The sequence below is a fragment of the Cynocephalus volans genome, chromosome 3, assembly GCF_027409185.1.
Source record: "Cynocephalus volans isolate mCynVol1 chromosome 3, mCynVol1.pri, whole genome shotgun sequence".
Lineage (NCBI taxonomy): Eukaryota > Metazoa > Chordata > Mammalia > Dermoptera > Cynocephalidae > Cynocephalus > Cynocephalus volans.
The window spans coordinates 182,668,503-182,689,578 of NC_084462.1; the positions used below are offsets into that span (position 1 = coordinate 182,668,503).

Here is a 21,076-nt window from a genome sequence, read left to right on the forward strand (position 1 = left end):
CTCTGGTGAATGGTGACATTAGCTGTTTTGCTTCATAGACTGTGGTGAAGATCTGATGTGCAGGTGCATTTACCAGCATGTGGAAAAAGTTAAACTCTGTATGATTGGAAGGCAGTCTTGTTACTCTTATTTTGTATGACAGCCACATATTCAAAATATCTAATTTCTTTCTGAACACCCAGTTGAACTTGAATGCTTGATGTTTTTCTTCTCAATATTCTCATTTTCCTCATAAATTTTTGTCATTTGGTTAAATTCCTTTGAAGTGCTAGGTACTCTAGGATTAAAATTAAAGCAGTAATGTTTTGTTTCTTCAACTAGAAGCTCTTAAAACTTGGCAAGTACTATGTGTTCTCTCATTTCCGTATCTTTGTGTATGCTATATTGTAGCACACATCACATGGAGATGGGCGTCAAGAAGTTACCTCTCGCACTGGGCGCTCTGGAGCTCGGTGTAGAAACTCTATAGCTTCCTGTGCAGATGAACAGCCTCACATCGGAAACTACCGACTGTTGAAAACAATCGGCAAGGGGAATTTTGCAAAAGTGAAATTGGCAAGACATATCCTTACAGGCAGAGAGGTAAATACAAATTATTATTTCTGTTATGACACTTGCTGTATTTCCATGTGAAAGAAAGATGAAGAGAATGTATATATTTGAGACTATTTTTAAGCTAATTAAATTTTTTTAGAACATGAAACATGTTAATTGCCTGAGAGTACTTTTGCTTACCCATTACTTTAAATGTTGTAAATATTATATTGTTTGAATAATCTTTGCCTTTAAAAATGGGTAGTGTTTTGGTTTTTTTCAGTAGTAAATGTCTGCCACCACAGGAAAAATTGTCTTGAACTTTATGTATGCACTTATGTATATAAGCTCATGGTACTTGCAAATCAATAGTCTGTACAGTAGTCCCTCCTTTTTCTGGTGGGGGAATGTTTCAAGACCTCTAGTGGATGCCTGACACCATGGATAGTGCTAAACCCTATATATACTATGTTTTTTCCTATACATACATACCTATGATAAAGCTTAATTTATAAATTAGGCACAGTAAGAGACTGACAACAACAATAATAAAATAGAACAAATTATAGCAACATACTATAGTAAAGGTTTTTTGTGTTTTGTTTTGTTTTTTCTTATTAAGAACTTTCACATTTTTACATAAAGGAGGAAGCACTTTACATACTTCTCTTTGGCTTATCCAAATTGCCAGCATCACTGCTCTCACACTTTGGGGCCATTATTAAGTAAAATAAGGGTTACCTGGACACAAGCATTGAGATACCATGACAGTGGATCTGATACCCCAGACAGCTACTGAGTGACTAATGGATGAGGAGTGTATATACAGTGTGGATACGCTGGACAAAGGGATGACTCATGTCCTGGGTGAGACAGCAGAGATTTCATCACGCTACTCAGAATGGCACAGATTAAAATTTATTATTTCTGGAATTTTTCCATTTAATATTTTCAGACCCTGGCCGACCATGGGTAACTGAAACTGTGGAAAACAAAACTGCAGATAAGGGGGTACTACTGTATTTACAGATTTATCCTCCAGAGCTTTCATTATCTCTCTTTACTTTTCTCATAGCTTATGTTTAATGGATTATTGTACAGGAAGGCTCATACTTTCCTAACTTTTGTGATATTGGTTTTCTGCTCAATTTCATTTATTTATCCATTAAAACCATGAAATTAACTCCCTCCTCATGTCCTACATGTGTGGTACAGAGCCTGTTTTGCATGTTTGACATAGTTTCTTGCATTTAGGTCTTTGCACCTGCTGTCCTTCCTGCCTGAAATATTTTTTACCCTTCTGTGTAGGGATCACTTCTGGGAAGCAGTCATTGACAGACTTGGTTTCCCCAGGCATGGGACGCATTAAAAATCCTGATACTTCTCTTACATAGCACGATTTACATTGCATTGGAATTGCTTGTCTCCCTTTCTAGTTTGCAGGCTACCCCAAGTCTGTAGGGGTAATACAGTGCTTGGCACCTATCAGGTACTTAATAAGCATTTGCTGAATGAATGCAGTAATACTTCTGAAGGAAGCTTTTAAAAGAAATGCTCTCCCAATGCCGGATCCTCCTGATAGATGTGCCATGATGTTGATGCCACAGACCCCCAGGCCTGGGGCTGCTGGAGAAGGAAACCTGGGCCAGTCATTCTGCCAGCAAGCAGCCTGTTTGCTGCATTGAGCTTTACAGATACTCTCTGTGTGTGCTGGGACTTGAAAAAGGTTGGGAAGCAGTGGTCTATGCTAACTGGAATCTTAAGTAAAGACTGTAACCAAAAATTTGACTCTTTACAAATCATGTCAGTTTTAATGACAAAATCCCTTTGGATTTTTGGTTAAAACTCCTTGCTGTTGAGGTGCCTGGACTGCTTTTGGAATCTATGAACAGCATGAGTAGGTGAAGCTTTCCTTGCTGTCTTTGATCAAAGCTTTCTTGAGATAAGGAACAAAACCTCTGAGTTTAGTTCCCACCAGTCCCATGTGGATTACTTGCCAGTTTCCTCATGTGGGCAGAGATGGTGGGCAAGGAGAGCAGTGGGACAGACAGACAGACAGAGCCTCTCCTCTTTTATGTATAAGGCTGGAGTCTGGCCTGCTGTGTTTACTTCTAGGCCTCTCCTCTTTTATGTATAAGGCTGGAGTCTGGCCTGCTGTGTTTACTTCTAGTAGGATCTCTCTCTCCAGAAATGCCTAGCATAGTGACCTAATTTTAAAATTTTCTGTCTTTAAAAATATTTGAACAAAACTATTTTACTCCTTTTTTTCCCTATTGTAGGTGTGACCCAAATCACATAAAATATAAACATAGAAATTTATTATGTAGAAAGTAAAGGTTCCTTGAAATTTCTTTCTTCAAAGAGAATCAGTTTCAGCAGTTTGGTATATATTCCCAGAGTCTTTTACATAAACATTAACTTTTTGTTTATTTAAAAAAAAAATACCTATTGGACATAATGTAATTTTTTAACTTCGTAATGTACCTTAACCATGCCTCGGTCTTAGTACTCATAGATCTAACACATTCATTTTAATGGCAGCATAGTCTTCCAGTGTATGGTGATACCATAGTTTATTTTCTGTCAGTGGGCATTCGGCTGTTTTTAAATTTTTGCTGTTACAAACAGGTCTGCAGTGAACATTCTTTAACATAATTCTGCATACTCTTATTAAGAATATTTCTATAGGATAAATTCCTAGACGTGGAAGTCCTAGGTCAAGGTGAATAAATATTTGACAGTAGATACTCCTAAATCTCTTTTGAGAAAACATGGTATCTACCTTATTGTCCTACTAAAATGAATAAGAGTTTTCATGTTCCTACACACCCGTGCTACACTGTAGATAGCTTTTGTCTATCTGATTGTCTTAGTCCATTTTTACTGCTATAACAATACCAGAGACTAGGCAATTTATAAAGAAAAGAAATGTATTTCTTGCTGTTCCATAGGCTGGGAAGTCCAAGAAGGAACCACATCTGGCAAGGTCCTTCTTGCTGCATAATAACATGGTGGAGGGGCAAAGAGAGGGTGAGAGAGGGGGCAAAAAAAAAAAAAAAAAAAAGAACACACTCCTGAGATAAGGAACCCACTTTTGGAATAATCGCCTCTTAAAGGTCCAACCTCTTAATACTGTTAAAAATGGCAATTAAATTTCAACATGAGTTTGGGGCAGGGGACATTCAAACCACAGCACTGATGTACAGACAAAAGATGGTATAAAAAAAGCAAAACTGCATTTTCCCTGATAACTACTTAGATTTATGATATTTTCTTATATCTTTGTCATTCATATTTTCTTTTTAAAATGTTTCCTTTTCATATCCTTTATCCATTTTTGGTTTTTTGTTTAGTTTTTTGTCTTAGGGATTTAAACCCTTTATGTTTCAGTCATCTAATCTGTCGTATAGGTTGTGAATATTTTTTTCCTAGATTTTTATTTTTTTTAACTGTTTATGATGTCTTTTGCTTTAGAAAATTTTAAATTTTTGTGTAGTAAAATCTTTTTATTTTTTTCTTTATTACATTGCGTTTTATGTCTTGGTTAGAAAGATTTACTTTCTTCCAAGATTTAAAAAACAATTTTGTATTTTTTTCTAATAATCCTGTGGCTTACATTTGAAAGTTTAATTCATTTGGTATATGTTTTGGGGAAAATTAGTATAAGGTGTAGGGATCGGACTTTTTTTTTTGTCCCAGAGCCATCTGTTCTTTCCCCACTGATTGAAGATACCTGCTTTGTCATGTATTAAATTCCCATATATGTCCTTTTATTTCTCTGATCTGTTTATTTAGTATTGGTGTTTTGTTCCTGTAGCTTTCGGTTGTTTGTTTTAAAGTTTTGTAGTAGGTCAAGTCCCCTGCCAATTATTCTTATTTTTCAAAATTTCATAATTATTTTTGCCACTTTCTCTTCCAGATGAATTTTAGAATCAAGTTTCCATGTTCTAACAATAGTCTTATTGGAATTTTAATAAGATTAATTTTTGATGGAATTAGGTAAATTTGGAATTAATTAGGTACATATGGAATTAATAAATTAATTTTGGGGGAAAATCTGATATTTTAATGATACCAAATCTTTCTATCCAGGAGTATGAAGTGTGTCTCAATTTTGTTTTCAGGGTTCATAACTTTCTTTATCTAGGTTTTGTATAATTCTTGATAAGTTTATTCCAAGGTATTTTATAATTTTTGTTGCTATTGTGAATGGGGTTTTCCCCCCTAGCTATTGTGAGTATATGGGAAGGCTATAATAGTTGTATAACATCTTGTTTATGGGCACCTCTCTCATTTGGAACATCAAAATTAAGCAAGCTTTTGTTACTTTTTAAATTACACAGTGTTTTTTATTTTGGTGTTCAGTTCTGTGCATTTTAGCCCATGGATAGATTCATGTTACCTCCACCACAATCAGGATATGGCAGTCCTTTGTGTTGTTGCTTTATGGTCACCCCTCCCCCATCAGAACCTCCTACAAGCACCTGTCTGTTTTCCATCCCCACAGTTTTGTTTTTTTGAGAATGTCAAGTGAAATGGGAACAGTTTTAAATCAAGTCTTTAAATAGAATGGTTTTAGGGCCAGCCTGTGGCTCACTTTTGGGAAAGTGTGGTACTGACAACACCAAGTCAAGGGTTAAGATCCCTTTACTGGTTATCTATTTAAAAAATAAATAAATAGAATGGTTTTGGTGTAAGTTCAATTTAGATGAGACCCCTCTCTCTAGGTGGATTCTTAATTTTTAATTTTTAGGCCATTAACCAAAAATGGACATCAAAATTCTTATTTTATGGAGAGAGAGGGAGATTTTTTTTTTTTTTTTTTTTTTTTTTTTGGCGGCTGGCAGGTATGGGGATCCAAACCCATGACCTTGGTGTTACCAGCACCACACTCTCCCAAGTAAGCTAACCAGCCAGTCCCTTATTTTATATATTTTTAAATACACAAGCACCAGTTGTGAACTTCATGTGATTTAGCTCTTAGATGAAAATGCTACCCATTATCCTTACTTTCATGGAAGCATCTATCCCATATTTACTATGGATTGGGGGATGTTAGTTCCATCTGCTGTCTTGGTTTCGGCCAACTTTTCACAGCTTAAGGTTCTTTTGGCTTCTGAAATATTGTCTGTTTTTACACTACAGTTTTCTTTTGAACTAAAGATTTTCTTTCAAGTTCATTTTCCCCCCACTGATTTTCGTGGCCTCCCAGGGGTCTTTCCCCTCACGTGAACTGCAGGAGAAGTCACTTGTATCAGTCATTGGTACTTAACTGGAGCTATTTTTATCTTTAAAAAATTGTTTTTCCAAAGTAATGCATGCAGCTTAAATATCAAATATACGGAAAAGCTTCTAACTAAAATCAGAAGTTTCTTTTCTCCTCTTTTCCCTCAGTGTTATTACTCAAAGGCTCCCATTTCCAATTCTTTAAGCTCATTCTTCTGATACTCTATCAGGTACCTCTTAATTTATAATTTTAGATATCACTGACTTCCTCCTTATGGAAGATAATAATATAACTCTCTTATACAACTCACTTCCACATCTACTTTTCTTTCCCCAGCCTTTCTATGGCCATGGTATATTTGGTTAAGCTTAGGTTATTTACTTAATTAAGACCATGTAAGTATTGTTGAATGTTGGCTATGATCATTTTTTTAAAAAAAATTTGTCTATACTTAATAGTAGCCTTTTTTTTTCCCTCTTGTTTTTAGGTTTTAGGTGTTTACTGCTGATTGGCCCAAATGTTCCACCATATCTTTCAAATATCTTGCAATGCCCATGTGTATTAGTCAGTTTCTGTTGCTTATAATAGAATACCTGAAACTGGGTAATTTATAAAGAAATAGAGTTTATTTCTTACAGTTTCAGAGGCTGGGAAGTCCAAAGTTCAGGAAACGCAGATGGTAAAAGCCTTGGTCTTAGGGGTGGCTCTACAGCAACGGAAGGAATCACATGGCAAATGGCTTGAGCAAGAAAGAGCTAACCTGCTCACTTGCTCTCCTTGTAAAGCCATCAGAACTACACCCTTTACTCCATGAATGGATCAGTCTATTCACAGGGACACAATCCTCACAATCTAATCACCTCTTAGGCCCCACCTTTCAATTACCATAATAGGATTTCCCACCCTCTTAACATTGTCACAGTGAGGATTAAGTTTCTAATACATGAACCTTTGGGGGGTGCATTCAGCTTGTAGCACCATGCATATGTAATGTATTAGTTCAAGAGAGAACAGGTGGGTAAAAATTAGAGACAGCAAGACAGCTCTTTCCAGGCACAGAGAAATGGGGTGGTAGCTACAGGGAGATGTTAGGTCAACATATTTTTTAGAAAATGGGCAAAATATTAACATGTTTGTCCACTAATGGGAATAATCTAACAGAAAGGGAAAAAGTGGTGCTGTGGGAGGGATATTGGAGTGGATGAGAGGTGATGGTGGAGGCCTTGGCTTTGGATAACATGGACAGTTCTTCCATAGAAACAGGAAGAAGGCAGAGGATGCTGGTACTGGTATTGCAAATAAGGGGCTCCTTATGGTGGTGGGAACTTGTAGAAATTTTCTTTGAGAGCAGCTGTTTTTTTTCAGCAAGGTCATCAGCCAAGAGTATGAATATTGAGGAGATAGGTATTAGAAGTCTGAGAAGGTTAAAATTACCAGACAAGCTGGAGAGTAAAGGGAGTACAGAAAGGTAGTAGAATTGCCAGGCAGCCTTAGGACCTCCCTGAGATTAGTGATCAAAGATTTAAAGTGAGAAGAGTCATCATGGCTGTGGATTACTCTCCAGCAGCATTTAGTTATCCAACTGCAGGCATGGCATTTGCAGAGAGTTGGGGTTTTGTCACACAAGTATGGGGAATGAGAAAGTGACAAGAGTATTGATGTGGAACATCCAAGGGAATGATTGAAATGAAATAATGGATGTAGGTAGGAAGTAAGAACTTGAGGGGGAAGACAGACTGTAAGAAGGTGGTAGGGTCAATGGACTGTAGTGAGTACTAGTATTACAGTACTAGATTGAGTGAGCAGGAAAGGTAGGAGGAGTTTGTTGGTTTAAGAGTGGGAAGATCAAAATTGAGATCAGGGTTTTCGCATATTGGTTAATGTCAAAAACTGTAGTATAACCATGTAAGTGGATTAAATATGTAACTTTTTATTCCTTTCTGGAAGTTTATCCTTGGTTTTTAGAAATTTTACAGTGAGGTGCCAAGGAGTTGGTTTTCATTCGTTGTTCTTGGTGCTCATTGGACCCTTTCAGTATGGAGGTTTTTGTCTTTCAGTTCTGGGGAATTGTCTCTCTTTTTTTTTAGTTTAAAAATCTTTATTCTGGAATTCTTATTAATCCTCCAGTCTTTCTCTAATTATTTTCATCTGTTTATTGTCTTTATAGCATCCAGTTCTGGTATCATCAATGCCGTTTCTTCTGTTGACTCTCTAAGGATAGTAAAGACTTTTTTTCATTTTAATAAAGTAGGTTTTTGCTCCTTGCGTTGTTTCTTTTTTCTCTGGAGTTCTTGTTATGTCTCTTTCATTTGGAGACTTTCTTTGGAAGTCTGGTAGCTCTGGTCATCTGTTTTTATTTAAAGGTGGAGTCCTCAGAAACTGACAAGAAGCTGTGTTTATGTGCACAGGACACGTTTGACCACAGAGCTTTCCTGTTGGAAGTTGTCTGGTGCTTTTCTTGGAGCACCCCAGATATCTGCATCTTTAGGTTTCTTCTCTGGAAATGTTCAGTTTTTCAAAATAAGAATCCTCTGTTCTGCCTGGGAGGAGCTGTTGGTTTCACCCCTCAATGGCATTGTCACTTAATGCCCCCTTTTTATCTCCATGCCCCAATAGGTCCATTGACCTAAGTCAAGAGCCTTTTCAGTTTCTCCACAGAATAAGTTTCCAGCCTCTTAAGAATGAGCGTTTATTGGTGGGGTTAAGGAGCAGCAGACTTTCTGTGTACAGACTTTTGACCTTATGGTTAGCCTAGCAGCTTCCCACCTTCTTTGGTACCCTGTGCCTCTAAGTCTGGAGCCCTTTCTGAGGTCTGCTGGACAGATCACATTTTCTCTGGTTATAGTTTCCTCTGCTGTCTGTCTGTTCCCTTTCAGAAATTATTGAGATATCTTTTCCACTGTTTTCTTCTCAACTTGTTATGCTTTATACCTGTATCCCTTTACTGTCAGTCTTCCACCACTCACTGGAAGTGTGCTGTTCTGTTTCCTCATCTGTGTCCCATCTCCTACATTATAGGATACATCACAAGGAGGAGGGGGAGGCATTAGGTTTGAACCCCATTTTCCCTCAGCCTCTAACTCTCTAAGTGCTTAATAAGGATTTGTTATTGATTTTAAGAATGATAAAACTGTAGTTCTTATCCTGGAGCATGCTAAACTTCTTGAGACTTTAAATAAATGTTTATATATTTTAGTCACAATCTTTTTGGTGAAGACTATGTTAACAACTTCACAGAAAGTTTGGAGAATAAAGAGGGAAAACATTCCATATTCATATGCATGTTTTTTGATGTACTTTTGGTCATAAAATTCCCTCAGAATCTTATTATAAGCAATTTTCCATGTTGCTACATAATTATCATTGATTAGAACAGTTCCCAAACTTTTCTGTCAGAACTTTAAATTTGCTTATATGGGTTATATCTATTGATTTTTACTTACTGCATTAGAAGTTAACACTAAGAAACTTAAAATATTAATTCATTAAAAATAATTTATCATGTGTTAACATAAATAACGTGTTTTTTAAGAAAAACAACTATTTTCCAAAGCAAGTTATTGAGAGGAGTGACATTTTTTTGTAAATCTCTTTAATATATGGTTTAACAGAAGTTAGCTGGATTTTCATATTTGTTCTGCATTCTAACTATTTGGTGTGTTGTTTTGGTTGAAGTATTTGTAGAAATATGTAGCTAGAAAAGGGAGGAATATCTTAATACCCTTTTCAGATGATTGTGGATATTGTTCTTTCATACTATACCAAAACTTAGCAAGTAGTAGTTTCTTGGGGCAGGGGGCAGTGATTAATTGACTTTTTATTCAGAACAGCTGTTGTGACTGACAAAAAGTTAATATTCAGACATTTTGCTTTAATTGAAAATTAATTTTGGAAGTGAGTGAACAGAAGAGTGAAAGAAAGCTTTAGTATTCTGATCACAGATATAGCTAAAAAGCACAAAGCAGCTGGCCGGTTGGCTCAGTTGTTGAGAGCGCCGCCTTTAAATAACAAGGTCAAGGGTTCACCATACCAGCCAGCCACAAAATAAAAATAAGTAAGTAAAATAAAAAGCATAAAGGCAGTCAACATGTTTGTAGTACAATCTGGTGGTATAGTTAATGTGCAGGGGAAAAAAACATAATAAACCCAATTCCTACAAATTAAAAATTACTTAATTACACAGTTGTTAACACTTTTTTATTGTGACAAAATATACATAATGCAAATTTTACAATTTTAATCATTTGTAAGTGTACAGTTCAGTAACATTGAGTAAATTCGCCTTCTTGTGCATCCATCACCACTGTCCATCTCCAGAACAGTGTTAAAGTCAAATAAAAATATTTGACTTTATTTGATTTTTAGATGAATCTCTAAGAGAACGTTTTATTTGGGAAAACAGGATTGCAATCTGGGACACATACACAAACTGGGATGGTCTCCAGTATGTCCAAAGAAAGAAAAGGGAGTTTTATAAGAGAGAAGAATGTTACATGTTGTTTTGAAAGAAAGTTTATTAGACTAGCAAAGTTTTTGGAGTAGGCAGGCTGTGATTGGTGAGCTACAGCAGTAAGTAAAAATTAGTTGTAGAGTCAGGGCAGGTTGTTTCAGCAGCTGCTAGATAAAACTAGTCTCAGGGTTGTAGCAGGTTGTTTCATCAGTAGCTCTTGTAGAAAGTTCTTGGAGCAGGTGCTATGTGTTTTCCTTCTGTCCTCTCAGCTCCAATTTTAGTTTAAGTCTGACAAGAATGACCCAATTTGTATAGTCAGCTTTCACAACAGATAGTTCATCATCATTTTTTTTGTGGATTCTATATTTGAAAATTCACCTACTTGATAAAATTATTGGTAACCCCAATGTCAATACGTGCAGTATTTTGATGGTCATCTTTGTACATGCACAGAGTGGGAAGAAATGTGCATGTCCCCAGCTGAGGTCCAGCAAGGCAAAGTTTGGCCTTCTTGTTTCAGCCTTCATAATATAAACAAATTGTCCTTTTTGTGGCCTATTTAATGCTGCATTTTTTGCATTTCTGTGCTTTTTGTTGATTATTTCACTGTTTAAAATGGCCCTCACACATAGTGCTGAGTGCTGTCTAGTCTTCCTGAGTGCAAGGCTGTGATGTGCCTTATAGGAAAATGCATGTTGTTAGGTAAGCTTCACTCAGGCGTAAGTTATCATGCTATTAGCCGTGAGTTTAATGTTAACCAACAATATATGGTTAAAAAAAAAAAGTCCTTAAACTGACACACATGTAAGACAAGCTTATGTATTGATTAGTTGACAAAAATGCTATGACCAGAGGCTTGCAGGAACCTAAACCTGTATTTCCCACCAGAAACAATGGTTCAAGATTCACTAGTTCGATGTTCACAATGACTTTATAGAATATTACCATGAATAATAAGGATTAGATGAATCTCTTTTTTGGAAAGAGAAAGCTTAATTATTTCTGGTGTTCTCCCTTAGTAACACATACATGGAGAAGGATGTTGGGAAAAATCATAGGCTTTCCTCATTTGTCTGATGATTTTTGATTCTCTGTTGATGTTTTCAAGAGTGGATCAAATTGAGTACTCTCAGTACATGGGGTGGGCACTAGTCAGGTGCCCGGCGTAGCCGCTTGGTGGCTGGGAAGAAAGTCGGCCTTGACACTGAGACCTTCCACATACACAACATGGAGTTATTTTCTCTGGACAGTTAAGTTTTTCCTTCTTTGAGCACACTCTAGGCTTGTCTACTTGTACCCTGCTACATGTGCCACTCTACCATCATCAGATTTTTATCTCCCAGAAATTGTTTGAAGTCATTTGTCTGCTGGTAACATCTCTTCCATTCTCTTTGCCATTCTTTGTTGTTCTGTCTTTATTCTTCACTTTGCCTATCAGTGTGGGAGAAGACAGAAGTGCATGGGATCAGTATATCATCATTAACCAAATGTCCTCATTATGGTTATGGAAAAACTTCATTTAGTTATTTTTATTCAAGTTACATATTACACGGTTGAAAGAGTCAAGGCTTGTTACAAAAAATAGTCCCCTTAACCCACGTTTTGCCTAGTCTCCCAGGATTGCCACTTTTAGCCTTTTAAACTGATTCTTTAGGTTTTACTTTCATATCTTTAATAACATGCTTATATTCTTGATTATTTTTCAGTTTTAAGTGTTATCTGTTGACTTTTTATTATTTTTTTAAAGTCATCATTGACTTTAAAAAGTGCCCACATCTTAAATGTACAGCTTGACGAATTATCACTAAGTAAACACATTTGCATAACCATGACCCAGGGCAAAAATTACACTACGACGACGCACACCCCAGAAGCCTTCCTCTGCCTCTTCCTAATTACTTCACTGTTCCTCCTCCTCAAGGGAACCACCATACTGACTACACTTTAGATTAGTTTTAACATTACACTAAGGGAATCATACAGTATTTTATTTTGTGTCTGCTTCTTTTACTCCACTTCATGCTTGTGACAGTCTTCCATTTTGTTGTGTTTCATTAGGTTTTGAAGTTTTATTTGTAGCCAGCTGTTGAAGTTGTTTGACTTGGTCTCCATTTGCTATGGACTGAATTGTGTCCCCCCACCCAAATTCATGTATTGAGGTTCTAACCCCCATTATGTCTGTTTTTGGTGATAGGGTCTTTATAGAAGGTTAATGAGGTCACAAGGGTGAGCCCTGATTGACAGGATTAGTGTCCTTATATGAAGAGACACCAGGGAGCTTGTTCTCCCCCCAATGTGAGGACTCAGTGAGAAGAAAGCCCTCCAAGAACCACCGTGCTGGCACTCTGATCTTGGACTTTCAGCCTCCAGACTGTGAGAAAATAAATATCTGTTGTTTAAGCCACACAACAGTATTTTGTTATGGCAGCCCAAGTAAACTAATACACCATTCTTTAGGCTTCTGTATCCCCTTAAAAGACTTTGGATATTTTTTGACCTGTTCTGTTAATGGTTGTGGATGCTTTCAGGAGCAGGATGTTAGGATCTTTTGATCAGTAGTCAAGCTTTTATTTTTATTTATTCTTTTTGGTGGCTAGTCGGTACAGGAATCTGAACCAGTGACCTTAGTGTTTTAAGGCTTCACTCTAACCAACTGAGCTAACTGGCCAGCCACATTGACCAGTAGTGAATTAACAAGAAGTGGAAGATAAGGATTTCTCCGCAGTGGGTGTTTGCTATGAGTTTGTTGAGCTCTTTCAGTTGAGGCTTATTGGGTGAAGCCCTTCTCATGTATGAGCTGTCTTTATCCCTATTTTGTAGTTTTCCACTTGGCTTCAGGCATCAGGGTGAATTTAATGGAATTTCCCAGAACTTTACATAGCAAGTGGCAGGGACACTCCTCTTTCCTCACCTAGCAAACCCCCTTGCCTTTTGCTGTGTCCCTCTCACCCCCCTCCTCTATTCACCCAACTCCAGAACCAGGGGAATGTGTGGGTGGTCTTCTCTCCAGTCTCCACCTTTCTGAGGTACCACAACCAGTGATGCCCCACAGTTGCCTCCTCTTTTGGTGACCTCAAGGTCTCAGCTCTGAGCTCTCCAGGCATCGGTTCTGGGCCAAGGTTATTTTGGTGGTTGAGTCATCCCAGCAGGGAGCTGGGAGGAGGAGAGGATTAGGAACTTCCCCCTCCGTCTTCATTGCTGCACATACATGTTACATTAAATGATAATGTTTCACTCTGGGGACACTGTTGTTTTTGGTAAAATGATTGTTTTCTACAGTTTTATTAAGCAGAATGCAACGTATTTGAGCTTATATTTTTGCTTCGGGTGCTATTTGAATAGCAGTACCTGAAGATGGAAATGTATAAGAACAGAATCAAAATAGAATCTTTAGACTAGGAGGAGGATATTGAGCAGAACCAGAAGAAAGTAATGATTAAGAGTACAGTCATGAGAATAGAAATCAGGCCTCAAGGTCAGAGGGAAGAGAAACTGGAAAGGCAGCATGTTTGACGGATATGGCCATGAGAAGGAGGCAGAAAACAGAATGGTAGTCAAAAAAGAACAGTACATCTAAGGGGTTTCTTTGGAATTTGGAGATCCAAGTATACCACATAAAATTACTTATGAAAGTAAATTTGAAGAAAATTAATTCATTTGATGTGAAAGTAACATAATATTTAAAAACCACATTGATATCTTTTAAAACATCGGAAAGTCCCATTTCACTGTCCTATCTCCATCTCTAATATGTGTTTGGTTACTGATTATGAATGTTCGAGGGCTCAGATCAGCTCGGCAAACATTTACTGAGTACTTCTTGTGTGCCAGATAAAGTGCTAGGGCTGTAAAGATGAATAAGACATCTTCTCCCCTACTGAGATGTGCCCAACATAGTCAGTGTTCACATATTCCAGCAGCCAGTATTTTCTCTCCCTTATTTAGTATAGTTTCTATCAAAACTTATATTTTCCAAGTATAGCATTAAAATTCTGACTTTGCTTTTTTTCAAGCACACATACACATTCACTCTCTGCTCCTTCTCCAATTCTGATTTGCTTCCTTCCAGGAGTGGGGTTGGTGGTCCTTCCACTCCAAGCTGAGAATCACTGGATGCCTTGCTGTGGCATTTCCCTTTCTGTAGCTTTTCTGGAGGTTAACAGGTTCATGACGAGTAAATAACTTGGGTAGATGAAGGCTTTAGACCAAGTTAAGCAGTCTTTAAAAAACATAGTGTTAAATGCATAGTCCAGTGGTTCTCAAAGTATGTCATGGGGTCGGTCCCCTGGTGGTTTTCTGAGACCCTTTTAGGGTGCCTACAAAGTCGAAACTATTTTTGTAATACTACTAAAATGTTTGCTTTTTTAATTCTTTTCCACAAGTCTAGAGTGGAATTATCCAGAAGTTACATGACACGTGATATCACAACAAATTGAATGCAGAGGCACAATATGAAAATTCATAAAAATGTTACTTATGTTAACATGTAGTGGATTTATTATTGTTATTTTGAAATGAATTGTTACTTATTTTTACAGTTTCTCAGTTTTCATTTTGTAATATGGTAAATATCGATAGATATAACCCACATTTGGAGTCAAAAGTAATCTTTAAGAGTGTAAAGGGGGGCCGAGCCCGTGGCTCACTCGGGAGAGTGTGGCGCTGGGAGCGCCGAGGCTGCGGGTTCGGATCCCATATAGGGATGGCCGGTTTGCTCACTGGGTGAGCGTGGTGCTGACAACACCAAGTCAAGGGTTAAGATCCCCTTACCGGTCATCTTTTTTTTTTTTAAAAAAAAAAAAAAAAAAAAGAGTGTAAAGGGGACCAGAATGTGTGAGAACCATTGACATAGAGAATCTCCAAGTTTTTCCCCCGACTTTTACTACAGATGCTTTCTTCAGTGGTGTATCTTATTGCATCTGTGTTCTGCAGCATGTACAGTAGGAAGCACAGCCTCTGCCATCTCACAGGCAGGCTTGTTTGCTGTTCTGGACCTTAGGTGCTAAGCTGAGTTAGTTTATATTCCCTGTCAAGGCAAAGCCTTTCTCAACTTACATTCCCTGCCATCGTCACCTCTACCCTCCCCTCATTCTAGTTACCCATAGTTAATAGAAATCATCTTTACCTGACAAGTGAGAAGCTGAACAGGTGAGGATGCCAGTGCAGGTCCATTTAGTAAATATTAGTAAAACTGATTTTTTTCGTTTTTTTTTTTTTTTTTTTTTTTTTTAATTTTATTTTCTCGATATACATTGTGGCTGATTATTGCTCCCCATCACCAAAACCTCCCTCCCTTCTCCCTCCCCCCCAACAATGTCCTTTCTGTTTGCTTGTCATATCAACTTCAAGTAATTGTGGTTGTTATATCTTCTCCCCCCCCCCCCGGTTTTGTGTGTGTGTGTGTGTGTGAATTTATATATTAATTTTTAGCTCCCACCAATAGGTGAGAACATGTGATTTTTTTTTGGTTTGTTTTTTAAGACAAGAAATGCACATAAATAGAAGCTATAGTTCTTTCTTTCTGTGTCCTAGTGAGTTTTTCTTTTTAATTGAATCGGAATTGATTATACATATTTTGGGGGTTCGATGTTGACATATGTTGATCAAATCAATATTGCTAGCATATGTATTGTTACAAATTGTACTTATTCTTTATGCCCCTTGTCCAATCTCTCCTTATCCCCCTCTCCCTCCCCCTGGCCCCCTCTGATAGCCCTAGATTTCTTCTCTCCTTCTGAAAGAATAATGGTTACTCTATTGATTTGTTGCCTAGATGATCTGTCCAATGCTGAGAGGTGTGTTCAGGTCCCCCAATATTATCGTAGAGCAGATGCTGCTTCTGTCACTCTGCAATGGGATTTGTGGAGAGAGACATCCTCTTCTTTTCTTTGGTCTCTGTGGTGACTCTCCATGTGTCAATGCACTCCAGTGACTGGTGGACCATCTGCGTGGTAGTTGTGGCATCTAGCCACTTTTGCAGCAGCCATGGTTACTGTGGTGGCTGTGGTGGGCCACTCACATGGAGGGGTTTTTTTTTGGCATGTTCCTTGGCACTGGTGGTTTGCCTGGTTGGGTGGGCTCTGGTCCCCAGATCCATGCCTCAGGTCCCCGGGCAGGCCCCGAGGTGCTGGCAGTGTGCCTCGTTGTGGGGGGGGGGGTTTGGTCCCTAGCTCCAGCCTCAGGACTCCAGACAGGCCCTGAGGCACTGGCAGTGTGCCTGGTTGTGGGAGGGGTTTCTGGTCTCCAGCTCTATGCCTCAGGAACCCAGGCAGGCTCCAAGGCACTGACTGTGTGGCTGGTTGTGGGCAGGGGGTCCAGTCCCTGGCTCTATGCCTCAGGACCCCGGATGGGCCTGGAGGCACTGGTGGTGTGCCTGGGTCAGAACTAATGTTTTGTCCTTTGCTTACTTCTAAAATGGGAGAACTTCCTGTGGGGACCAGTACTTGAGCTGTGTGGTTTAGCTAAATGGCTGCTTTGCTGCTGATTCCCTAGGGAAGGCTTTTTGTGCAGCTCAGGTTTTAATGGTTGACTTTATAGGTACTTCTGGCTCTCCAGAGACCCAGTGCACTGGGTTGTGTAGAAACTCTGATCCGGGCCTAAGTCTTTTCATCAGACTGCACCCAGTGCAGTTCTTTGTTCCTGACCAGTCTCCTCTGAGTGGTCCTTCACTGATTGGGGTGCCAGTCAGCTGTCCTTGCTGTGCCCCAGTGTTCCCCCGGTGGGCCCATCTCCCCAACTGCACGTGCTGTAAACACTTCCCCTGGGACGGGCTGTGAGCCTGTCCCTTGTGATGACTCACCGGCCTCTAAATGGCTCCTTTTTTCAGTTTTTGTGGCTCTTTGCTCTTATGTGGGTCCATGGGAATCCTATTAGTGGTTTGCTGTCCTGGGGACCACCAAGGCCATCTTCTCCCCTGCCGCCTTCACACAGCTTCATCTGGAGGGCACAGCTGCAGTTTTTGCCAGCTCCTGCTCCGTGTGCTCAGCAGCTCCGGCCTTAAAGGGGCTGTGGCACAAAATGGTTGGAGCAGTTTTTTCTTTCTCTCATCGTGTCTTCTCCTGCTTTCATGCACTCTATAGGTCTCTCCTCCTCTTTCCCTGAGCTCTAGTGGCCCCAGCTTGGCTGTCGTTGCTTTTTTATAGTTGTAAATTGGTTGATTTGATGCTGGAGACTGTCTGTTCCGCCATCTTGACTGGAAGCCTCCTAGTACTTTTTTTTAATACTGTGTCAGGTATACTCACCCTTTTCTGAACAAAAGCTGCCAAGTAGTCGGTCCATTTGTTGCCTTTACACGTGTTTCACTTGGTTAGCCCACAGATTGATCTGGAACTATTCCCTTCCTTTTTTAACCACCTAAAGGGTTTTTCTACTTCTCAATAAAATGTTTTTAAAGTTTTCAGATTCAATACTACCCTGTTTGTATACTTATTAAGCTTTCACTATATGCAAGACACTCTGGGAGTATTCTGGGCTATATAAACCTATAAAACCTACAGTTCCTGCCCCAGGATCCCAAAGTCAGCTAAAATGAAAGTGTCAGTAAATAGGGAAGAGGAGATGTGCTACATTGCATATGTTTTTACAAGTGTTTTCATCGTGTATAATCTGTCTCTTTCTTTTCTTTCTTTTTCTTTTTTTGATTTGGAGGCAATTCTTTTCCTCCCTTTTCTATAAGTAACTTAAATATAAAATGTTATAACAATAACCTTATTTGCATTAAGCCCCTATTTTCAGTTATACAGTTTTATAAAGTTACAGTTGCTTATTGTAACCAGCTGAGTTTTAGGTTTTGAGGCTTGTTTGCTTCCTTGCATTTTAACAATGCCATATGTCCAGGCATTTACAAAACTTTATCAGTTAATCTGTAATTACCTGGTTATTAAAATCCATAAAGATTTATTAATTTATTTTTTCTAGGTTGCAATAAAAATAATTGACAAAACTCAATTGAATCCAACAAGTCTACAAAAGGTAAGATTGGTCCAGTATTTTAAAAATGATTTTCAGTGCTAATTGCCATCTAATTTATCCCTTAAATACCTTAACTGTTATTTATTTTGTTTAGTGCAGTAAAGCTTCCTATTCCTCAAATGAATGCAACTTAAATGTAGTATTTTATAAAAAATGGTTATCTTCAGTTGAAAATAATGACTTTTAAATGTTCCTAATAGCACAAACTGAAATCTGTACTTTTAAATTGAATATTCTAAATATTGACTAGAATAGAGTTTTTAAAAAATACACTACAAAAATATTTTTGTGTAGTTGGTATTATGCAGATTCGTACACCTTTCTTATGCCTTTCTTGTAGCTAATACTGAAATCTTTAAAGTCAGCACTTTGGCTTTATTAAACTCTAGACACCATGTCTAATTAAGGAGTGATGATTAATTAATGTAAAAGTAAAAGTGAGAGTAGAAAATCATGTTTGTAAAGCACTATTGCTGTTTGTATCATTTAACTTAGATTGGAAGGGCTCCACCCTAATGCATATTAGAATCACCCGGGCAGGTTTTGAAAGTCCTGATGCCTGGACCATAGTAGAGATCGAATTGCTTAGGTAGGGCCTGGGCATAGGTATTTCACTAGTGCATCAGCAGATAATTAATAATCTTCATAATAAAACCCTTCTAGTTCTTTTAGTTTTGCAAAGCCTTTTCACGTGCATCATTTGATCTCTAGATTTGGTCTATAGCAGTTGGGGGGTATAGAGACCTTGACCTAGGAATAGGAAATCTCAGTTTAAGTCCTGACTCTACCATTTAGTAGAATGTGTAACTTGACCTTGAGTAAGGCATGTATCTTTTTTGGACTTTGGATTTTTCAACTTTATAATGGAAATAATTTTGTATTCTCAGGCTGGGTGTGAGTATCAATGAAATAATGCATATAAAAGAGCTTTGTAAACTACAAAGCACTGTCCAGTTGTAAAATATTTTTATAAATGTAATGCCCTGTGTGCATTACTAATGTACTCCTAATGGTTATTTGTATCCTAATAATTTTGAAGTTCTTTCCCTGTTATGTGTGTGGGAGCAAGAGAGGGAGATAGACTTTGTCTTGCACTAAAAAGGGTATTTAAACAAGAGATTCTTTGTGATCTGCAGCCCATAGTGAGCCTTAATGTTTTTCAAGGTGGTCCTGGAATGGATCTAAAAATTCTAGTCCTTTGTTCTGAAGAGTAAATTTTGCCTATTTCCTTAAACTTTCATTTCTTCATATATCTAAAGACATGGTACTTTAATACAAGTCAGTTACTAAAATGTGGTATTCAGAACTAAAATTAACATTTATATGTTTATATATTTATAAGTTTATAAAGGATTCTAATTCAGTATTCTATGATGTTACAAATCTTCCACTATTCTTGTATACCTGAAAGATAATTGGAATCCTAGCAGTTATCCAGGAAAAATTATAGTGTTGTCTCAAGTTGGCTGCAGTTTTTCCTTCCTTCCTTCTTGCTTGCTTGCTTTTTCATTATTTTTGGTTATAGTTTTTAATTGCTGCTATTCTTTTTTATTATTACAAATTACTGTTTGTCACATCAGTATCAACTTAGTACATGATAGATTGTCTGGTTAGCCCAGTAGTGTGATTATATGTATTTGCATCCGCATTCATTTTGTCTTATAATAATCTAATAGCTAACATTTTAAGATTTGTATTTGGTATAGTTCAAGTATATGAGCCATTCACAGAAGACTTATCCTAAAGCCAGATCTATCCAAATTAAATAACTTATATTATTTCCAGTTTATAGGGCATTGTGTAAAATCATGTGTGTAAATTCATATTCTTCTCACATAAAATAAATTAGAAGCATTCCATATACATTTGTCTCATTCTTCTTCACTAAGTTCCTTTCTGTGGAAAACTGGCAACATAGTGGAGTGTACAAGGTGACTTTGGCCATCCCTCTTTGGCACAATCATTCCTGCAGCCTTTTTTCTTCTCGGCAGTGGTGCTAAGAAGCACCAAACAGTGTGACACAGGTGTATCACACTTGTATTGGGACCAGCTCTCTTTAGATAGTGATTTAAAGCTCTGGAGCATGCCCTAGAAGGTAACATTCACTTTTAAGGAATGTTCTGCCATCCACATTATGCAATCTGTTTGTATTGTCACTATCAGAAAAGGTAGACCGGCTCATTCAGGCAGTGTTTGAACACACATGTTAAAATATTGTCAATTAAGGGCCGGCCTGTGGCTCACTTGGGAGACTGTGGTGCTGATAACACCAAGGCCACAGGTTCGGATCCCTATATAGGGATGGCCAGTTAGCTCACTTGGGAGAGTGTGGTGCTGACAACACCAAGTCAAGGGTTAAGATCCCCTTACCAGTCATCTTTAAAGAAAAAAAAAATTGTCAATTACATGATATTCAGGCTTGCACTTTGGGGCATGTATATTTGCTAAATGCACATGTATAAACCTGAGTTGACTGCATATTTGTAAATTGATGTTATTTTCACAGACAAGTCTCTTCATTTTTCCTTTGTGTTTTTCCAGTTATTGAGTTAATAAGCATTATATTCTAGTGAGAGATTTTTCTCCAGTGTTTTTGAACTTTTCAACTTCTACCTACTGTTCTTGAGATACTTTTCTGTTCGTAAACATCTTTTAGGTCAGCTTTTAAAGATACCTATAATGCTTTTGAAAACAACAGGAATAACAAAAATATAAGTCTTAATGGTCTTGCAAAGTCATTTTTAGTTTCAGTTTAGTTATATACCAGGCAATCTCGCTGGGTCTTGTTTTTATTAAATCTGAGTCTGTTATTGAGAAGTAAGTCATGGCTCATTTCAAAAAAATGTGTTTAGCTGTTCAAAAATATCAGACTTTCTTAAGACATGCCAGTACAC

General features: G+C 37.9%; 1 protein-coding gene across 8 annotated transcripts in view; it reads left to right on the forward strand.

The window, feature by feature from the left end:
* MARK3 (microtubule affinity regulating kinase 3) overlaps positions 1-21,076 on the forward strand; it is a 100,451-nt gene that overhangs the window by 17,829 nt on the left and 61,546 nt on the right. For 7 of the 8 annotated variants that reach the window (XM_063088864.1, XM_063088865.1, XM_063088867.1 and 4 more), the window contains exons 2-3: positions 391-582; positions 18,129-18,182. In XM_063088864.1, coding sequence (XP_062944934.1) covers positions 391-582; positions 18,129-18,182 — 246 coding nt within the window. Of the gene's footprint in view, positions 1-390; positions 583-18,128; positions 18,183-21,076 lie in introns of those variants that run through there. The other variant, XM_063088871.1, reaches the window with a different exon arrangement.